General features: G+C 52.8%; 1 protein-coding gene across 1 annotated transcript; it reads right to left on the bottom strand.

The window, feature by feature from the left end:
• Positions 1–12,310: 12,310 nt before the first annotated feature.
• On the bottom strand, positions 12,311–15,067 carry LOC135576047 (ankyrin repeat domain-containing protein 35-like). The gene is made up of 6 exons (XM_065039127.1): positions 14,941–15,067; positions 14,755–14,861; positions 14,122–14,256; positions 13,064–13,212; positions 12,473–12,908; positions 12,311–12,378 (listed from the first exon to the last, which is right to left on the bottom strand). Exons 1-5 carry the CDS (start codon positions 15,016–15,018, stop codon positions 12,670–12,672), a joined length of 708 nt encoding a protein of 235 aa, XP_064895199.1. The 5' UTR covers positions 15,019–15,067; the 3' UTR covers positions 12,311–12,378; positions 12,473–12,669.
• Between the last annotated feature and the right edge of the window lie 1,431 nt (positions 15,068–16,498).

The raw sequence follows: 16,498 nt of genomic DNA, 5'->3' as shown, positions 1-16,498 counted from the left end.
GTTTACCAAAACATGTGTCTGGTTCTCCAGGAAAATGCAGCTAATATGAAGGCTTTAGCTGACAGGCAAATTCACTAAAAGAGAAACTTGTTTTTTAACAAAACCAGGACGTTCCATCCCGTATAATATGCCATTCATTGAACACTTAAACCTTATCTATACAATCTACCAACACAATCTAATTAATCACTACTACTATATATATATACATATGTACATATTTACACAGGAGTAATTAATCTTAATCAGTGGACCATCCTTTGAAAAGTTCATCAAGTTCATTTTGTCACAACAGTCTCCCAGGGCGGGAAAAATGGTACAAGTGCATCTCATGACCACTGTTTGTGGGTTAAAGACATCAACTTTGAAGAAGTTGTCAGGCGCCACTCAAAGAAGCTAGCTCTGCTTTCATCATCACTGTCTTGATCTGAAAGACACTTATTAAACACTGTTAGTATGGCAATTCACATCATGCAGTTCAGTGCTTAATATTTTCACCTAAAATCAAATCCCCTTGAGGTACACACTGAACTTCTCCATCCTTAAGCATCACCCAAGAGGTGCTGCCAGGTCCCTGGGCAAAAACAATCCCACAAATGGGCTTTCCTTTGCCTGAGGCAGGAGTAACCCAGACTGCCTTTCCTAACATGTTTTTCATGTGTACTACAGGGACTTTGTCTCCTTCCACAGTACGAAGAATTCCTGATTGGGCAGGCCCGGCTCGATTGGTTGATCCCCTGGTGTTGACCAACGAAGTGGCTTTTGCTAAATGTGAATCCCAGTTTTTAAAGGTTCCACCACCAAGTGCCTTTAGTGTAGTTTTTAACAAACCATTGTACCTTTCAATTTTCCCAGAGGCTGGTGCATGATATGGAATATGATATATCCACTCAATACCATGTTCTTTGGCCCAATTGTCTATAAGACTGTTTCTGAAATGAGCAACATTGTCTGATTCAACATTGTCGCCAAAGGTCTTGCTTTTCAAGCCCCAAGATAGTATTTCGGGCTGCAGCGTGAGATACGGCATATGTTTCCAACCATCCAGTGGTTGCTTCCACCATTGTAAGTACATAACGCTACCTTGACGTGTTTGTGGAAGTGTAATATAATCAATCTGCCAAGCTTCTCCATATTTATACTTTAACCATCGCCCCCCATACCATACAGGTTTTAACCGCTTTGCTTGTTTGATTTCGGCGCAAGTTTCACGTTCATGAATAACCTGTGAAATAGTATCCCTAGTTAAGTCCACCCCTTGATCACGACCCCATTTATATGTTGCATCTCTACCTTGATGTCCTGAAGCATCATGCGCCCACCAAGCTAGGAAAACTTCACCTTTATGTTGCCAGTCCAAGTCCACCTCAGCTACTTGAATTTTAGCAGCTTGATCCGCTTGTTGGTGGTTTAGATGTTCCTCGGTGGCTCGACTTCCAGGCACGTGATCATCTACATGACGAACTTTCACAGGCAGGCTCTCTAGACGAGCAGCAATGTCTTGCCACAGTGTGGCAGCCCAAATGGGTTTACCTCTGCACTGCCGGTTGCTTCTCTTCCATTGCTGTAGCCATCCCCACAAGGCATTTGCTACCATCCATGAGTCAGTGTGGGGATAAAGTATTGGTCACTTCTCTTGTTCGGCAATGTCCAAAGCCAGCTGGATGGCTTTCACTTCTGCAAATCGACTAGATTCACCTTGTCCTTCAGTGGCTTCTGTAACTTGTCGTGTGGGACTCCACACAGCAGCTTTCCACCTTCGATGTTTTCCTACAAGACGACAGGATCCATCTGTGAACACTGCGTACCGCTTATCAGTCTCTGAAAGTGTATTATACGGTGGTGCTGCTTCAGCAAGTTTTACTTCCTCCTCATCTGGAGACATCCCAAAGTCTTTGCTTTCTGGCCAGTCTGTAATCACTTCTAAATCCCTGGGCGATTGGGATTTCCAATTCGAGCTCGTTGCAATCCATTTACTCCACGTAACCTCGGTGGCATGACGTGGAGAGGGAACCGTCCCTTTGAATATCCAGCTCGGCACCGGCAGTCGAGGTGCTAGGAGGAGCTGTGCTTCAGTGCCAATCACTTCTGAAGCAGCTCGAACTCCTTCATATGCTGCTATTATCTCCTTTTCAGATGGAGTATAGTTGGCCTCACATCCTTTGTATCCTTGTCTCCAAAAACCTAAGGGTTGACCTCAGGTTCCTCCTGGTGCTTTCTGCCAGTGGCTCCAGGTAAGTCCGTTATCTCCGGCTGCGGTGTAGAGCACATTTTTAACATCTAGTCCAGTCCGAACTGGTCCAAGGGCCACCGCGTGAGTTATCTCATGCTTAATTTGTTCAAAGGCTTGTCGTTGTTCCGGGCCCCAGTCAAATTGTTTCTTTTTACAAGTCACTGGATAGAGAGGGCTCACAATCTAGCTGTAGTCAGGAATACGTATTCTCCAAAAACCTAAAACACCCAAGACAGTCTGTGTCTCCTTTTTATTAGTAGGTGGAGACATTGCTGCAATTTTATTGATCACAATCATTGGGATCTGATCAGTGCCCCTCCCCCACCGCTGAGGTCATTAGAATGGCGCGCTGGGTTAACCCGGCGCTGTCCCGGCAACGGTTCTGTGCCAACACGGAGCGTCACGGGCAGGAGCCAAGCTCTTGCCCAGAAGCACCACTCGGCACTGGGCGTCCCTCTGGCTGGCTTTTGACACCTGCCTGGCCGTTCTCTTGTGCCCCAGAAGAGAGATTTACAGGAGGCCTCTCTTTACCTCGTCGGGATGGGACAGGTCAACTGCTGCCGCGGCTCTAGGTAGGCGTCCCCATGCAAGGCTCAGAGACACCCCAGAACAGCCGTACACCGCAGCAGCCAAATTTCTCACGCCTGACACCGTTTGCTCTGCAGGGACGAGCCTGAGCCCGTGCAGCAGTGTGTGCCCATCCCGGCATCATGGGAACCACTGCTCCGGCAGCGTGTGCGGGTGACCCAGGGCCGTGTGACGAGGAAGAGGGACCTCCTCCTCTTCAGGGACACGCTGGTCATCGCCAAGCACCAGTAAGATTTGCAGAGCACAGCTGCCTTTCCTCCCAAGCACTGGCCCTGGCACCAGGGCAGCGTCATCCCAGGAGCAGCCCCAGGCCAGCGGCACCCTGGTGCTGGATACAGCCATGGCCGTGACTGTGGCAGGGGGACTCAGGAGGGGAGCCGGCGGGCTCAGGCTCCTCCAGCTCACTCCCTGCCGCTCCCTCTCTGCAGACGTGGCAGCGCCCCGCGCCCAAAGCTCTGCCTGGCCCTGGGCCAGCTGCAGGTGCTGGGCAGCGCCAAGGGGGCAGCCGGCGATGCCTCTGAAGAGGAGGAAGGCAAGCACACCACCTCACTCCTCCTCGTCTGGCCCTGCGGCTCGTGTGTCATCACTTTCCGGTGAGTCTGGGTGCCACCTCCCACGGCTTCGTCCTGTCTCTGGGACCATCCCCACGGGGCAGGGCTGTGCCAGCGCCTGCCTGTGCCCACAGGCTGGGGAGCAGCGGCACTCAGGCTGTGTCTCCTCTTTCTGCAGCTGCCGGGCAGTGAAGGAGCTCTGGCTCAGCGCTCTCCTTGGGTAAGCCCTGCCTGGCAATGAAGCCTGGGGGAGCTGTGCTCACATCATAGGGGGATGCTCTAGGTATCATAGCCCTACGGTGTGGAAACAGGGCTCTACAGCTGAGAAGAGCTGGACCCTGGGCGGTGGGCAGCTCTTGAGTGGGCAAAGCTGGTGGAGCACCTTCACCCAGCTGTGTGCACACAACACCTGCCCAACCCCACCTGGACCTTTGCTGCTGCTCTCCGCTTGGCTTCCTAGTGGTACTCGGGTACTTTGGGCAGCTTGGAAGGGCTCCCTGGGCTAGCAGGGGAGGGAAAATGTGGCTTGTGTCTCACACAGCTCTTTCTTTGCTCCTTCGCCATGCACAGACCACCGGAAGGAGTGGAGGGAGCCCAGGTCACCCGGCTGCCCTCCTTCAAGGCGCTGCTAAAGGAGCTGAGGAGCCGCAATGCTGTGAGCGTCCCTCCTGTTTCTGCTCGGTCCCCAGAGCCTGTTCTAGCTCAGCACCAGCTGCATCACTTCTTACTTTCTTCTCTTTTTGCTTGCCCAGGCCATGACACTGCACGCCGCCAGCCTGGAGAGGCTCCTCGAGGGCCAGGCAACGGTGAGGATCGCACAGAGAGAAATCTCAGCCATGCCCATCACTCACACGTGGCCAGGGCACAATGCAGCTCGCTGGGGGCCCTTTCTGCTGCAGGGCTCTTGGGCGAGCACAGCACATTTCTTGCAGGCTGATGCAGAGGAGCGGCCCCCACCTGTTGTCCCCTCTGGTGGCCGAGATAGAAGTGGCCAGTTGGCTGGTGAGTTGGGAGAAGATGGGCGCAGAACAGCCCTTCCCTCCTCCTCTTGCAGACGGGCACTCCTGCTGCCCTGGGGCTGTTGCTGCCCTTCCTGCAGGGCAAGTCTGTCCCTGTTATTCTGCAGCAGGAGAGACCTGAGCCCGCAGGGTCCCTTCTTCCCAAATGACGCTTGTCCCATGCGCTGGCGGGTGGGGTACAGTGTGAGAGGTTCCAGGAGCGTTGGTCTGCTGCTTCTGCTCCACCTTGCTTTGTTCTCTTCTCCTTGGCAGAAGGTGAGACCCGCAGCCAGAGGAGGTGGCTGCCCTGGCGCTTTGCGCGGCCAGGGACCTCAGCGGCTGCAGAGGCACAGGGGCCGTCGCCCTCTGCCCACACGGGGGTTCTCTTTGGCCGGCCCCTGGCAGCTCTCTGCAGCCAGGATGGTGCGCTGCCCCAGCCCATCCAGGTAAGCAAGCCCGGCCAGGGCATCCCCATGCTGCTGCCTCCTCTGCAGAGGCAGTGTCCCCATTGGAGGCATCCCAGATGAGCCTTGGGAATAAAACGCACTCCTCCACGACACCCAACTGCAGCCACCCCTGTGTGCAGCCCCAGGGAGAGCTGCAGACCATCCACACTCTCCCCTGTCCCTGAGGAAGCTTGGGCTGTCCCAGGGCCTGTCTCCAGCCCAGCAATGTCCTCCTCCCTCCCCTGCAGGACCTGCTGGCTCTGCTGCACGAGCAGGGCCCATCCACGGAGGGGATCTTCCGGCTGGCGGCCAGCGAGCGCACCTCCCGGGACATCAGGGAGGCCCTGGACACCGGCGCTCACGTCCACCTGGCCAGCCAGCCGGTGCACGTCCTGGCTGTCATCTTGAAGGTGAGCCCTGCTGACCTGGACTCTGGCGCTGCTGATGGGCACCTGTGCGAGCAGGAGCCCAAACCCAGGAGCTGCTCGGCACCCAGTGTGCTGGGGATGCTGCCTGTGCTCCCGGCGGCACTGCTCGCAGCCTCACCAGCAGCCCTTGCCATTGCAGGACTTCCTCCGCAAGATCCCCTCCAAGCTCCTCCACTCGGAGCTTTACCAGCAGTGGATGGATGCCCTGCAAAAGACCAGCAGGCAGGAGAGGCTGGCGGGGCTCAAAGAGTAAGTGTGGCCAGCAGCCTGGCGGCTCCACAGGGACTGCCAGAGCCCGACACCTGCCTGCAAAGCCACAGCCTGCCTGAACAAGCTGTGCTTTTGGCCACCCACCTCTTGCTGCTGCTGTGGGCTCAGCATTCTGGGGGGAAAGTGGCACAGAAAAGCATTTATCTCTCTCCTTGTAGCGCTGCCTGCAGGCATTGGGGGTGGCTCCACAAAGGGACTCTCAGCAGAAGGGCTGTCAGGGAGAGAGGTGCCCATATCTCAGCGAAGGCAGTCCCTCTGCTGTAGAGCCGCCTTGGCCAAGGAGCCTTCCTTGGGATGGGCTTGGCTGACACCAGCATGGGACACCTGTCTGGACAACACCTACTTCATCCATTCACGTTGCGTTCCTGTTCCCGCAGGGTGGCCGGCAAGTTACCTGAGGCCAACCTCCTCCTCCTCCGAACCTTGCTCAGCCTGCTCCACAAGATCAGCACCAATGTCCCTGTCACCAAGATGACTGCCAGGAACCTGGCCATCTGCGTGGGGCCCAACCTCCTCAGCCCACCCGAGGAGGACACGCTGGCCCTGGATGTCCTGATGCAGGTGACAGGGAAGGTACGCTGTGTTTGCCAGCCCGCTGCAGCCTTCCCGGCCCATGCCAGCTTTGCTCTTCAGGGCTTCCTGGCTGCAAAGAGCAGCCCCACAGCTGCAGCTTTCTGTCCAGAAGGCACGATCAGGAGTGGGAAGGGCTGTTGCACCCATTTGCAGCCAGCGGGTTGGCAACCAATGGTCTACTCTGTGCAGGTGACAGAGCTGGTTGAGTTCCTCATCCAACACCATGAGGAACTCTTTGAGGAGCAGGAGGAGGAGGAGGAGGCTGAGATTCCAGGAGCACCGGCCGAGGCTGAACTTGCCAGCCAACAGGCCGAGGAGTCACCGGCACCAGAAGAAGAAGGAGAAACTGCCGAGGTATGTGAGGTCCACACAGAGCGTGAGAGAATGCCTCCCTACGCAGAAGGTGGGATTGCCACTGTAGGGACTCTTTGTGCAGTGATCCCAGCAGAAGTGGAACAGCTGGGCTGAGCAAACCCATCCAAGGGATGTGCCTTTTAGAGCTGAGATGGAGAGTGGGCAGGTGTCATCTTCTATGTTTCCACTGCAGGTGCCTCCAGTTGCTCCAGAATGTGAACCCCAGGAGAGCACCTCTGGGCAGACCAGGTGACATGAGCTAGCTTTGATGAAGAGTAGAATTGATTCATGGTGATCTTGGCTGTGCCTGTCTAACAATCTTCCTGAATGGACAGGTGTCCAAGCTCTTCGCAGCAAGGGGAAACACCATCCCCCAGGAAGAGAAAGCACAGCTGCGAAGAGGAGGTCGGTGGCCCGCCACCCAAGCGATGCCGAAAGCTGTGAACAGAGAGCTCAGCGATGGGTAAGTGAGACCACCCAAGCAGGGTGAGAAGACCAAGGAACCCAGGTGTGTAACAGAGCCTGCTCTCCCTCTTGGGAATTTTCACGCTGCTCTGAGTAGAGGAAATAGTTCTGTGGTGCCCAGAGATGGTCCCAGAGAGGAAGCGGTCACCTGCCCCTGGGCAGTATACTTTGGGTTGGAAGCGATCTTCCAAGGTCATCCAGTCCAACCCCCTGCTATGAGTAGGGACATCCTCAACTGGATCAGGTTGCTCAGAGCTCCATCCAGTCTGGCTTTAAATGTTTCCAGGGAAGGGACATCTACAACCTCTCTACCACCCTGCATTCTTACTGCAGCTGTACCCAGGCCTGGCCCTTCAAGCAGAGATTTGTCCAGCAGTTGAGTCAAAAGCTCGTGTGTTCACTTAAGCCTCCCAAGCTTCAGCAATCTAAATAATTAAGAGAAAAACACCAAAGCCCAATAACCAGCTCTAAGGAATTCTGCAGTGGAGATCTTTGGATGGATATTGCCTTTCACGCCAAAGCACAAGTTGCTTGTTCACCTCTCAACCCGGTGCCTAATGCCTGTCTTTTCCCACCATCTTTCTCAAGGCAGGCTGTCGAGGTGGCCGAAGAAATCACCCTCATGCTGCCACCCTTTTGGCTCAGCTGGACGGTCTAGTGGGGCTTCCCAGAAAGAAGATCACACCTCGTCCTTTCTGCAGAACTTTCACCAGCCCGTGAAGAAGTCTCACAAGCGTTGGCTGTTCGAGCCGTGAAAAGAGCTGCAGAAAGGGCACTTGACAGCTTTCAACACATTTGTTTTCACATGCCAGTTGGCAATTTTCAGATGTTTAGAACAGTGTTTTTAGCCACTAGGGCGAGAGAGTTTGTTAGTTCATTCGTTTGTTAGTTAATTAGATAGTAAGTTAACAAGTTAGTTAGTTAGTTAGTTAGTTAGTTAGTTTCTACTGTAGGTAGCTGTCTACTGAAGACATTTTTTTCACATTCCAGTTTTCACTTTTCAATTATTTCCAGTAACGTTTTGAGCCAGTTTGGCGAGAGAGTTTGTTATTTAGTTAGTTTAGTTTCTGCTGTAGGTGTAGGTGTTCACTGTAAATCCCACCGAATTTGCCTCTGATATGGCTGTGATTACTCTTCGTCTCCAAGCAAAGCGCCGCGTCAGAAGAGGATGCGGTCAAAGAAGGATTTGTTGGGCCCCTGAGCATTTCAGGCTTTCTGAAATCGCATCAGAGCTAGCAGGAGATGCAAACTGGAAATATTGATTTCCACATAACCGACTATTATTCCTGTCGCTGAGCCAAGCGCACAAGTTGAGGGTCACTACATTTTAATAGTGGCTCTCTTGATTTGGAGTGTTACTAAGAACTTGTGAGTCCCTCAAGGTAATGATTCCAAATGAGGACGGAAAGTAAGGCATGGAAGAGATGTCATTATATCTGGGGGACACTAACCAGAAATGTCAGACTGCACACCTACAGAAAAGTGCTGGAACCTGTGTCTTTCTGTAAAAATGAATAAATGCTCAAAATAATTCAGTTAAACTAAAGTTTATTTTAATAAAAGCCAGAGGGATTGGAGGTCAGGGGGTGTGAGAGGGACATGCTTATGTGATATTTACTCTGGTCATTAGTTTTCTGGTTTCAGAGCTGATTAAAATGTAGTTGTCTATTGCTTTGAATTTTTAGATCCTACAACACCAAAAACCTCTATCCACCTATACTTGTGTGTGAGGGGGTGCAGCAGCACCTCTGGTGGATAGCTGTAACTACCATACTCCAGAAGCTCCCGCTACCATGAGACAGTTTTTTCCAGCCCATTTCTCCCTCTTCCCTATCAACATTCTTCTCTACGACATCCATTTTGGTTGGTTTGGTTTATCTTTTAAACACTAGACAACAACATCCGAAGAGTAAAGATGTAATTTCCTTTAGGTGTCCTTCCCTGGAAACAAACTCAGTTCCCAGAAGCAGAAAGCAAACACTGTACTGTCTGCTTTTGTAAGGCAAGAAGCAGTAGCATAAATACCCACTAGAACGCTCAGTTTCAAAGCCAAAAGGTTTAATTGATAAAGTACTCTTAGTGTTACTTTTAGTAATGAATCAAAGGTCAGAATCACCATGCTGAGACATAATTTTCAACTCATTTGAAAATATAGGATATTTTGTGTATCTAACAAAACCTAAAATAAAGGACATAATCAAAACCATACTTGCCCATTCAAGAGGTATTTTAGTAAAATTCAGAAGAGAAATCTGTTAGGTCTGTCTCTCACAGTATGCTCCTGGACAAAATGTCCAGCATACAGGTGGATAAACAAACAATGCAGTGGGTGAGCAACTGGCTGACGGGCTGGGATCAAAGGGTTCTGGGAAATGGGGTAATGTTGGGCTGGTGACCAGTCACAAGCAGGGTTCCACAGAGACCTGTCTTAGGGCCAGCACTCTTCAATGTCTTCATAAATGACTTGGACACAGGACTCGAGGGATTGCTTAGCAAGTTTGTCGATGACACATAATTGGGGAGAGCTGTTCACGCTCTCAAGGGCAGAGAGGATCTGCAGAGGGATCTGAACAAACTGGAAAACTGAGCAATCACCAACCTCATGAAGTTCAACAAGGGCAAGTGTCAGATTTTGCACCTGGGACACGGCAACCCTGGCTGTACATACAGATCGGAGGACGCGATGCTGGAGAGCAGCTCTGCAGACAGGTATCTGGTTCTGGTTGAGGGCAGGTTGAACATGAGCCAACAGTGTGCCCTGGCAGCCAAGAGGGCAACCGTGTCCTGCGGTGCATCAAGCACAGCATTGCCAACCTGAGGTGAGGGGGAGGTGATTTTCTTACTCTACCCTGTACTGGTGCAGCCTCACCTGGAGCACTGGGTGCAGTTCTGGGCGCCGCAGGATGAAAAGGATCCAAAGCTACTCGAGAGTATCCAGAAGAGGGCTACCAAGTTGGTGAAGGGTTTGGAGAGGAAGACATATGAGGAGCAGCTAAAGTCACTTGGTTTGTTGAGCTTCAAGAAGAGGAGACTGAGAGGAGACCTCATTGTGGTCTACAGCTTCCTCCAGAGGGAAGGACGAAGTGTAGGCACCAAACTCTTCTCCTTAGTGACCAGTGACAGAACCTGAGGCAACGCCAGAAAGATGTGCCAGGGTAGGTGTAGACTGGACATTAGGAAAAGATTCTTCACCCAGAGGGAGGTGGAGCACTGGAAAAGGCTCCCCACGGATGTGTCATGGCCCCAAGCCTGACAGTGTTCCAGAAGAGACTGGACAATGCCCTCAGACACATGGTGTGAACGGTGGGGTTGTCCTGTGCAGGGACAGGAGCTGGACATGATGATCTTTGTGGGTCTCTTCACACTGAAGACATTCTGTGATTCCACGATTCTATGAACCACCACCTTTCACCCAGATGTTATGTGAAGAACAAAGTTGGTGTGAAAAAGCTGGACTTAGGCAAAAAAGACAAAGATGGAGTTCTATGGAAACTCCATCTCTGCACCCTGTCAAAAGGGTGAATTTCCTTATGTTTCTGAATCACTTGAATCCATTTCATTTCCCTGACACCGCTCTCTCGCCACCCTCACAATAGAAAAGTGTTTTCCTTTGGCTGAGGTGCCATTCCCCCGTCCCAGCTTGTGCTCACTTCTTCGCACCTTTCCCCTCGGCGGGCAACAAATCCATCAGATCGCTCTGGGAACTGCAAAGCTGCCATGGCTACCAGAAGCTCAACCACCACCTTCTGCACAGACCACCAGGAGGATTGCTCTAGGGTGGCAGGAAGAGTCTGGTAACTGATTATTAGCAGTAGGTCAGCGCAAGTCCCCGACCTGAGTACAACCATGTCTCAGGGCTCCCGGGAGGAAAAGGACACAGATGTGTGTTCCGTCTTGGAGGTGTCTGCACGACTGATATTCCATCAGAGCAAGGACAGAGAGAGACGTGCTAAGTGCCTGCATGGGTTGAGAGCCTGAGTGAGCCTTCAAAGATAGGACTGTCCTCATCCAAACCCATGAGGTCCCAAGCACTCCAATTGGGCAGCAAAACGAAGACACGGACTAGACGACACAGTTTATTAAATAGCACGCTGCAACAGTACAGCTGGCACCAGACGCAGGGCAATGGCTGCACAAGATGGAATGTGAAGGTTTGCAGGCTTCATTCCTCTCTCTTGCGACCACCCTGGTTTCGGGCACCGGCACTTCCTCTGCTCTGGCATCTTGTCAGGGCTGATGGCACTGGAGGCTCAGCAGTGGCTGGGGAAGGGTTAGTGTGGGCTGTTAGTTTATACAGCAGGCTGGGCCAAAGGTGGCACTGGAAACTGGATTCTGGAAGTACAGCACTAATGTGCAGATCCAGATCCAGAAAACCAGACACTCAGATGTGTCAACAACAAAGCTACAGCCTGTGGGCTACAGCCACAAGTGGAAAATTGCGTTCCGTGGAGATAGGGATCAATCTCTTGTGGTTTTTGCCTTATTTCTTGTCCAGCTCTTTCTCCCATCTCTCTTTTAGAATGCTTTACTTGGCTGTGACCTACCACGGGAGTCCCGAATGACTTTTGAGGCTAAGCCCAGGTTCCAGACTGGTTGTTCCTGAGTCCCACGCAAAGCAGAAAAACTTCTCACAGGTCCTGGGTTTATCTTGCCTGCTGCATGTGTTGTTGCAACTGCACCTCCAGCTGTTGGGAAATGTCACCAACTTGTAGGTGGCAAACCAAAAGCAAGTCAAAGAGAGAGCTCTAATGTCACTCACTTCTGTGGAAATCCGGAAGGCGGGAGGCCATTGAGACTCCTTTTGTCACCTGCTGACAGAGCATTCAAAAGTATTAAAATCTTGTGGTATGGTGATGATGATGACCCTCTCTGCTCTTCTCACTTGGGGCCCCGGGACTGCGTCCTGCTTGGAGAGGCCATTGAGCTCCGCAGCCCTGCTGGGACTCCTGGCTCATGGTTTTTAGCCATCTGGGTAACTACATCTGTGTTCCTCAACGTCCAAATGCCAAACGTTTTCCCTCTTCATGCTGCACCTCTGCTTCACAATGGGAACAAAAAGTGATCCAAAAGAGGCTTCAGGTCCTGATTCAAAAAGTGCCTCTTAGCAGCACTCCAAAAGGAACTCAGTAGCAAGAACAGGTCTCCTTAACCTGACACGCTTGATTTATAGATATGTGCATCAGGCCCCAAGAGTCACCTCAGTGTCGCCTTGACCATCGGTTTGTGTTGAAGCCTCCTTCTTGAACGGAAGCTCTTCTCTCTCCAGTGCAAAAACCTGAGCGAGCAAGAACACAGACAGACAGACAGTGAGGAGAGGAATCCGCAGCAACACTGCAGCATCACACTGCCTTTCAGCAGCTGGGCTTAACAAGTGCAACAATTCTGTTAGCTCAGGAAGACAAAGTACCTCATCCAAAGAAGAGAGGTCAAAATCTTCTTCTTCTTGTGCTGCACCTGCTGCTGGCAACACACCTACAAAGAGATAAGAAGCGCCACACTGCTGTGAGTGCTTATTTCACTCTGCTTTTCCAGACACGCTTCACTCCAGAGAAGCTTAGGGAATTACCAATGTGATGCTCCTCTGCAACAGGCTGCGCACACGCTCCTTGTTGGTTTGCACCATGAGGCAGCATGACAGCTGACACTTCCTCTGGACCTTCAGAATCAGTCTGTGTGAATTAAGACATGCGTTAGAACTGGCACAAACTCCTTCTGGACCCGTCTCCATTCCTGGAGGTATTCAGGGGATGTGTAGATGTATTGCTAAGGGACATGGTTCAGTTCTGGACTTGGCAGTGCCAGCTGTGCAGCTGGACTCGATGATCTTAAGGGTCTGTTTTGACCGAAGAGATGCTGGCATTCCAAGCCTGTGTCGGAAGCAGAAGGAAAAGAGCTCAAAAGTAAGCAAGCCCAGTTGGGCCCCACCTTCAGAGAAGTTAGGTCTAAATCAGACACGGAGTCACATTCCTCCTCTTGCTGTGCTCCAGCTTCTGGCAAGACACCTTCAAAGGAGAGAAGAGGCACAATGCAGTCGTGAGTGCTTGTTTAACTGTGTCTTTTCCCGTCCCCCAGGCCCTGCATTTAACAAAGGGTTCTCATTGTCCTTAAGGCCTCAGCGATTTTTCCTCATCACCTCTTCCATGCTGAGGGATCCTACCTGCTCCAGTCTGCACAGGTGCTCCCATGAGAGGGGCAGCAGTCGTCCCAGAGCAAGAGATCTCAGGTACTGCTGGACCTCCTGTGCCTCCTACAGAGCGTTCTCCTGTTCTTTTACAGTTTTCATATTCCTCCAGTGTCTTTATAACTCTACATAGAAAAAGGAAGGAAATGAACTCGGTGATCTTATCCCCACTACATTGCACACATGTCATTTGCTAACAGCTCTGGCAGAGGGTCAGTCTGGGCTCTGAAGAGACACCACTTTCAGGGTTGCTTCACAAGCAGAACTAAAGACAAAAAACCCCCAAACTCAAGAAAATAGTAAGGACATCCTCCAGACCAAGGCTGCTGTGCAAAATGGTGCATTAGCACAAGACCGATCCCGTGCTAGAAGCATGCAGGGAAGGAACCAGCCTCTTGTTTTGCTAGAGCAATCCTCAAACATGCTTTGTTCCTAAAGAGGTTTTTACTCCACAGTTTACCCCAGCACCCTTCTCTCCTGCTCCACATCCATATGGGATGACAGAATGGGCAGGGGGAGAAGACACAAAGCCCAGATTCAGCAAAAAGAGGTCATGGGCAGTTGTTTATGGCTCGTCAAGGCATACTTGTGGGCATAATGCTGTTCATTCACCCAGCAGTAGGCTACCGTCACTAGGAGAGGGCTATTTCATTCAGCCTAGCTGTTAAGGACACGTAGCCACCTTAGGGAAGGAACGGTCAGGGGAGCAAAGCTACCCACAAGAGGAGGAAAACCGCTGAAGATTTTAATGCATCAGGGATATCGGTTGGATCCCCTCTGAAACAAAAGGCAGGTAGCTGCTAGTCAGTTGGGTGGAGCTTGGCAGCACGCAGGTGAATTCTCAGACAGAGCTGTGGAGGGAAGTTTTCCTCAGCTTGCAAATCCACCCTTGACACGGGAAGAGACGCATCACAAGATGTCACTGAGCCCAGCTTCAACAAAGGTCTCAACATCCCATTCAAGCAAAAAGGGCTGCACATCAACACAGACATGCTGACAATGCAGCTGCTCTAACCAGGATGTAAAACACTTACTCAGGCTTAAACTGACGGCGATTACCCAAATCGTCAAAGCCATGCTTGTTTCGATGAAAAAGATCAACACCATGCTGAAGAAGAAGCCGTAGTACATTCACATTCCCAGCATAAGCGGCAATCACAAGAGTGGTCCTAAAGCATCCAAGAAACGACAGGAAATACATCAGCTTCTGCAGACATTGCCTTGCCATTACTTGAGTCCTTCTTCGCTCCTCAAACAAATCATTTCCCCTCCTACAGGCAGAGCAAAATTACAGCAGAACACGTGGATGCGTCAGACAGTTGAGGGTGGTGGGACCTCGGGAGGTCTCCAGGCCAAGCGTCTCCCCGGAGCAGACTCGGGGAGGTGTGTGTGTGTGTCTGTGTTTCTGTGTGCACGTGTGTGCACGCTCACGCACACGTGTGTGTGTGTGCTGGCACTACAGCCAACGCTTGCTTGCAGCCCTCAGTGCAGAGATCATCCCCTGAGGTAAGAGAGCAGCCGAGCGCGGGTCTGCTCTCACAAGTGGCACAGAAGGAGCTCCTTCTGGGCAGCTCCTGGTGCTTTTTCAAAGCTCATTCCTATGGCTCCCATCAAGCCAGCCTGAACAATGCTCAGGAGTCCCACGCACACTTTTGACGAGAATTCACCTGTCATGCAGATCTCGAGTGTGCACATCAGCTCCTTTTTGAATGAGGAACTCAACCATCTCTTCGTGGCGTTGGAGGATGGCAACGGCAAGAGGAGTGTATCCCAACTGAAAGGAGAAATCGTCTCCCTTAGAAGAACACAGGAAAGGCTGGGGAAGAGAAGCCTTCCCCAAAGCCCAAGCTTACCACATTCTTAGCCTCAATCTGGGCATTATGCTCGAGTAAGAGCTCCACCATCGCTTTGCTGGGCATGATGGCAGCCATGTGAAGGGCAGTGTTGCCGCCAGCACCTCTGTGGTCAGGGTCGGCACCGTGCTCCAGCAGAGCGGTCACGCAGTCTTTGTGCTCGTGCTCTACTGCCTGGAAACAAGCCACAAAGGAGGAGTAACTTCCAACACGTACCTTTCTCTCTGTCAGAGCTCCTGCATCTTCCCAACACGGGAAAGTACGAGCGCCTTCAAACATTAGGCAACATATGCCCCTTCCCCACTGACTGCAAACATACCTGCTTCTATGCAGGCCTACGTAAAGAATCACGCAAGCCAGGCATGGCTCGGTGCACAATCGACAAGCCCCACGTACGAGAGCGTAACATATTCCACGTACCAGCATCAGTGGTGTTTTCTCAAACATGCCATGAGGGTTGAGCTGGCACCGCTTTCCTGCCAGAAAGCGAACGACACCTGCATGGCCGTTCGCACAAGCAAGATGCAGAGGCGTCCTAGAAATTAAATACATCCAGTTAGCACAGAGAAGACGGCTGAAGACATCGTTTCAGGCTGTGGTGCCAACCACCTAGGGGCACAAGGCTCAACTGCCAAAAAAGCAGCCAAAAGCAAGGTTTCTGGTGCCAGAGCGCATCCGCTGGCTCCTGTCCCAGCTGGGGCGGGCCTCCGCTAAGGGCAGCGCTGTGGAGCCGGCCTGTCCCTAGGGTGCTTGCGATCGTGTGGGGCTTCGCCGGCTCTTCCAGCCAGAGCACGTGTGTCTTCGCTATGGGCACTGCCCGCCTCTTACTGCTTGTTGGCATCCCGCGAGTTGATGGAGAATCTCTTCCGCCACCAGCGCTGCTGCAGCCAGGCCAGGTCGCCACGGGCGGCCGCGCCGTGCAGCCCGCCCCGGCGCTTCTCCCGGAGCTCCGAGGCCCCGGCGGTGCTGGGCGCGGAAGCGCCGTCAGACGGCGGCCGCTCCCGCACCCTCCTGAGCAGTGCCATGGAGCTCTGCCTGGTGCGGGGGAGACGAGGGCACGGCCCGCTCCGGGATGAGCAGCCGCAGGAGTCGCCCGGCGGACTCTGACGAGCCCCGGAGACCAAGGGGAGTGGGCGCGGAGAGGGCAAGAGAAGCCCAGAACCGAGCCCCTGGCGGACAAGGGTAGAGGGCACGGAGAGGGCAAGAGAAGCCCAGAACCGAGTCCCAGGAGAGCAACGTTAGAGGGCGTTGCGAAGGCGAGAAGAGCCGAGAAGAGGCGAGTCCCGAGCTGGGTCGCAGCTCCCGACGCTCCGAGCCACACACGCACTGCCGGTCCCGCTGCGGCGGCGACAGCACTGAGAGCCGGCGGCTGCAGGGGGCGGCTTAAAAGCGCCAGCTCGGGGCGTCACAGCGGGAGGGCCGGGGGCGTCACAGCGGGCGGGGTGACGCCGGCCCGGGGCGAGCGGGCTGCGGCTCCGGCGCTGGGGCTCCCGCGGGGCCGGGCGGCCGGGAAATGCGTTTGCGAATGTGCCGTTTGCACAGCTGCGGTTCAGGAGCC

This window comes from Columba livia, chromosome 1 (genome assembly GCF_036013475.1).
Source record: "Columba livia isolate bColLiv1 breed racing homer chromosome 1, bColLiv1.pat.W.v2, whole genome shotgun sequence".
In the NCBI taxonomy this organism is placed as follows: Eukaryota; Metazoa; Chordata; class Aves; order Columbiformes; family Columbidae; genus Columba; species Columba livia.
The sequence above is the reverse complement of the archived record's forward strand: the minus strand, read 5'-3'. Positions and strand labels throughout refer to the sequence as shown.

Bases quoted from the DNA above. Each gene is read 5' to 3' on its own strand.
- LOC135576047 (XM_065039127.1), bottom strand. From the start codon at position 15,018: ATGGCTGCCATCATGCCCAGCAAAGCGATGGTGGAGCTCTTACTCGAG. The intron at 14,862-14,940 runs GTAAGCTTGGGC...TTCTCCTTTCAG, and splicing joins AGATTGAGGCTAAGAATGTG to TTGGGATACACTCCTCTTGC. The intron at 14,257-14,754 runs GTGAATTCTCGT...TGGATGCTTTAG, and splicing joins ACTCGAGATCTGCATGACAG to GACCACTCTTGTGATTGCCG.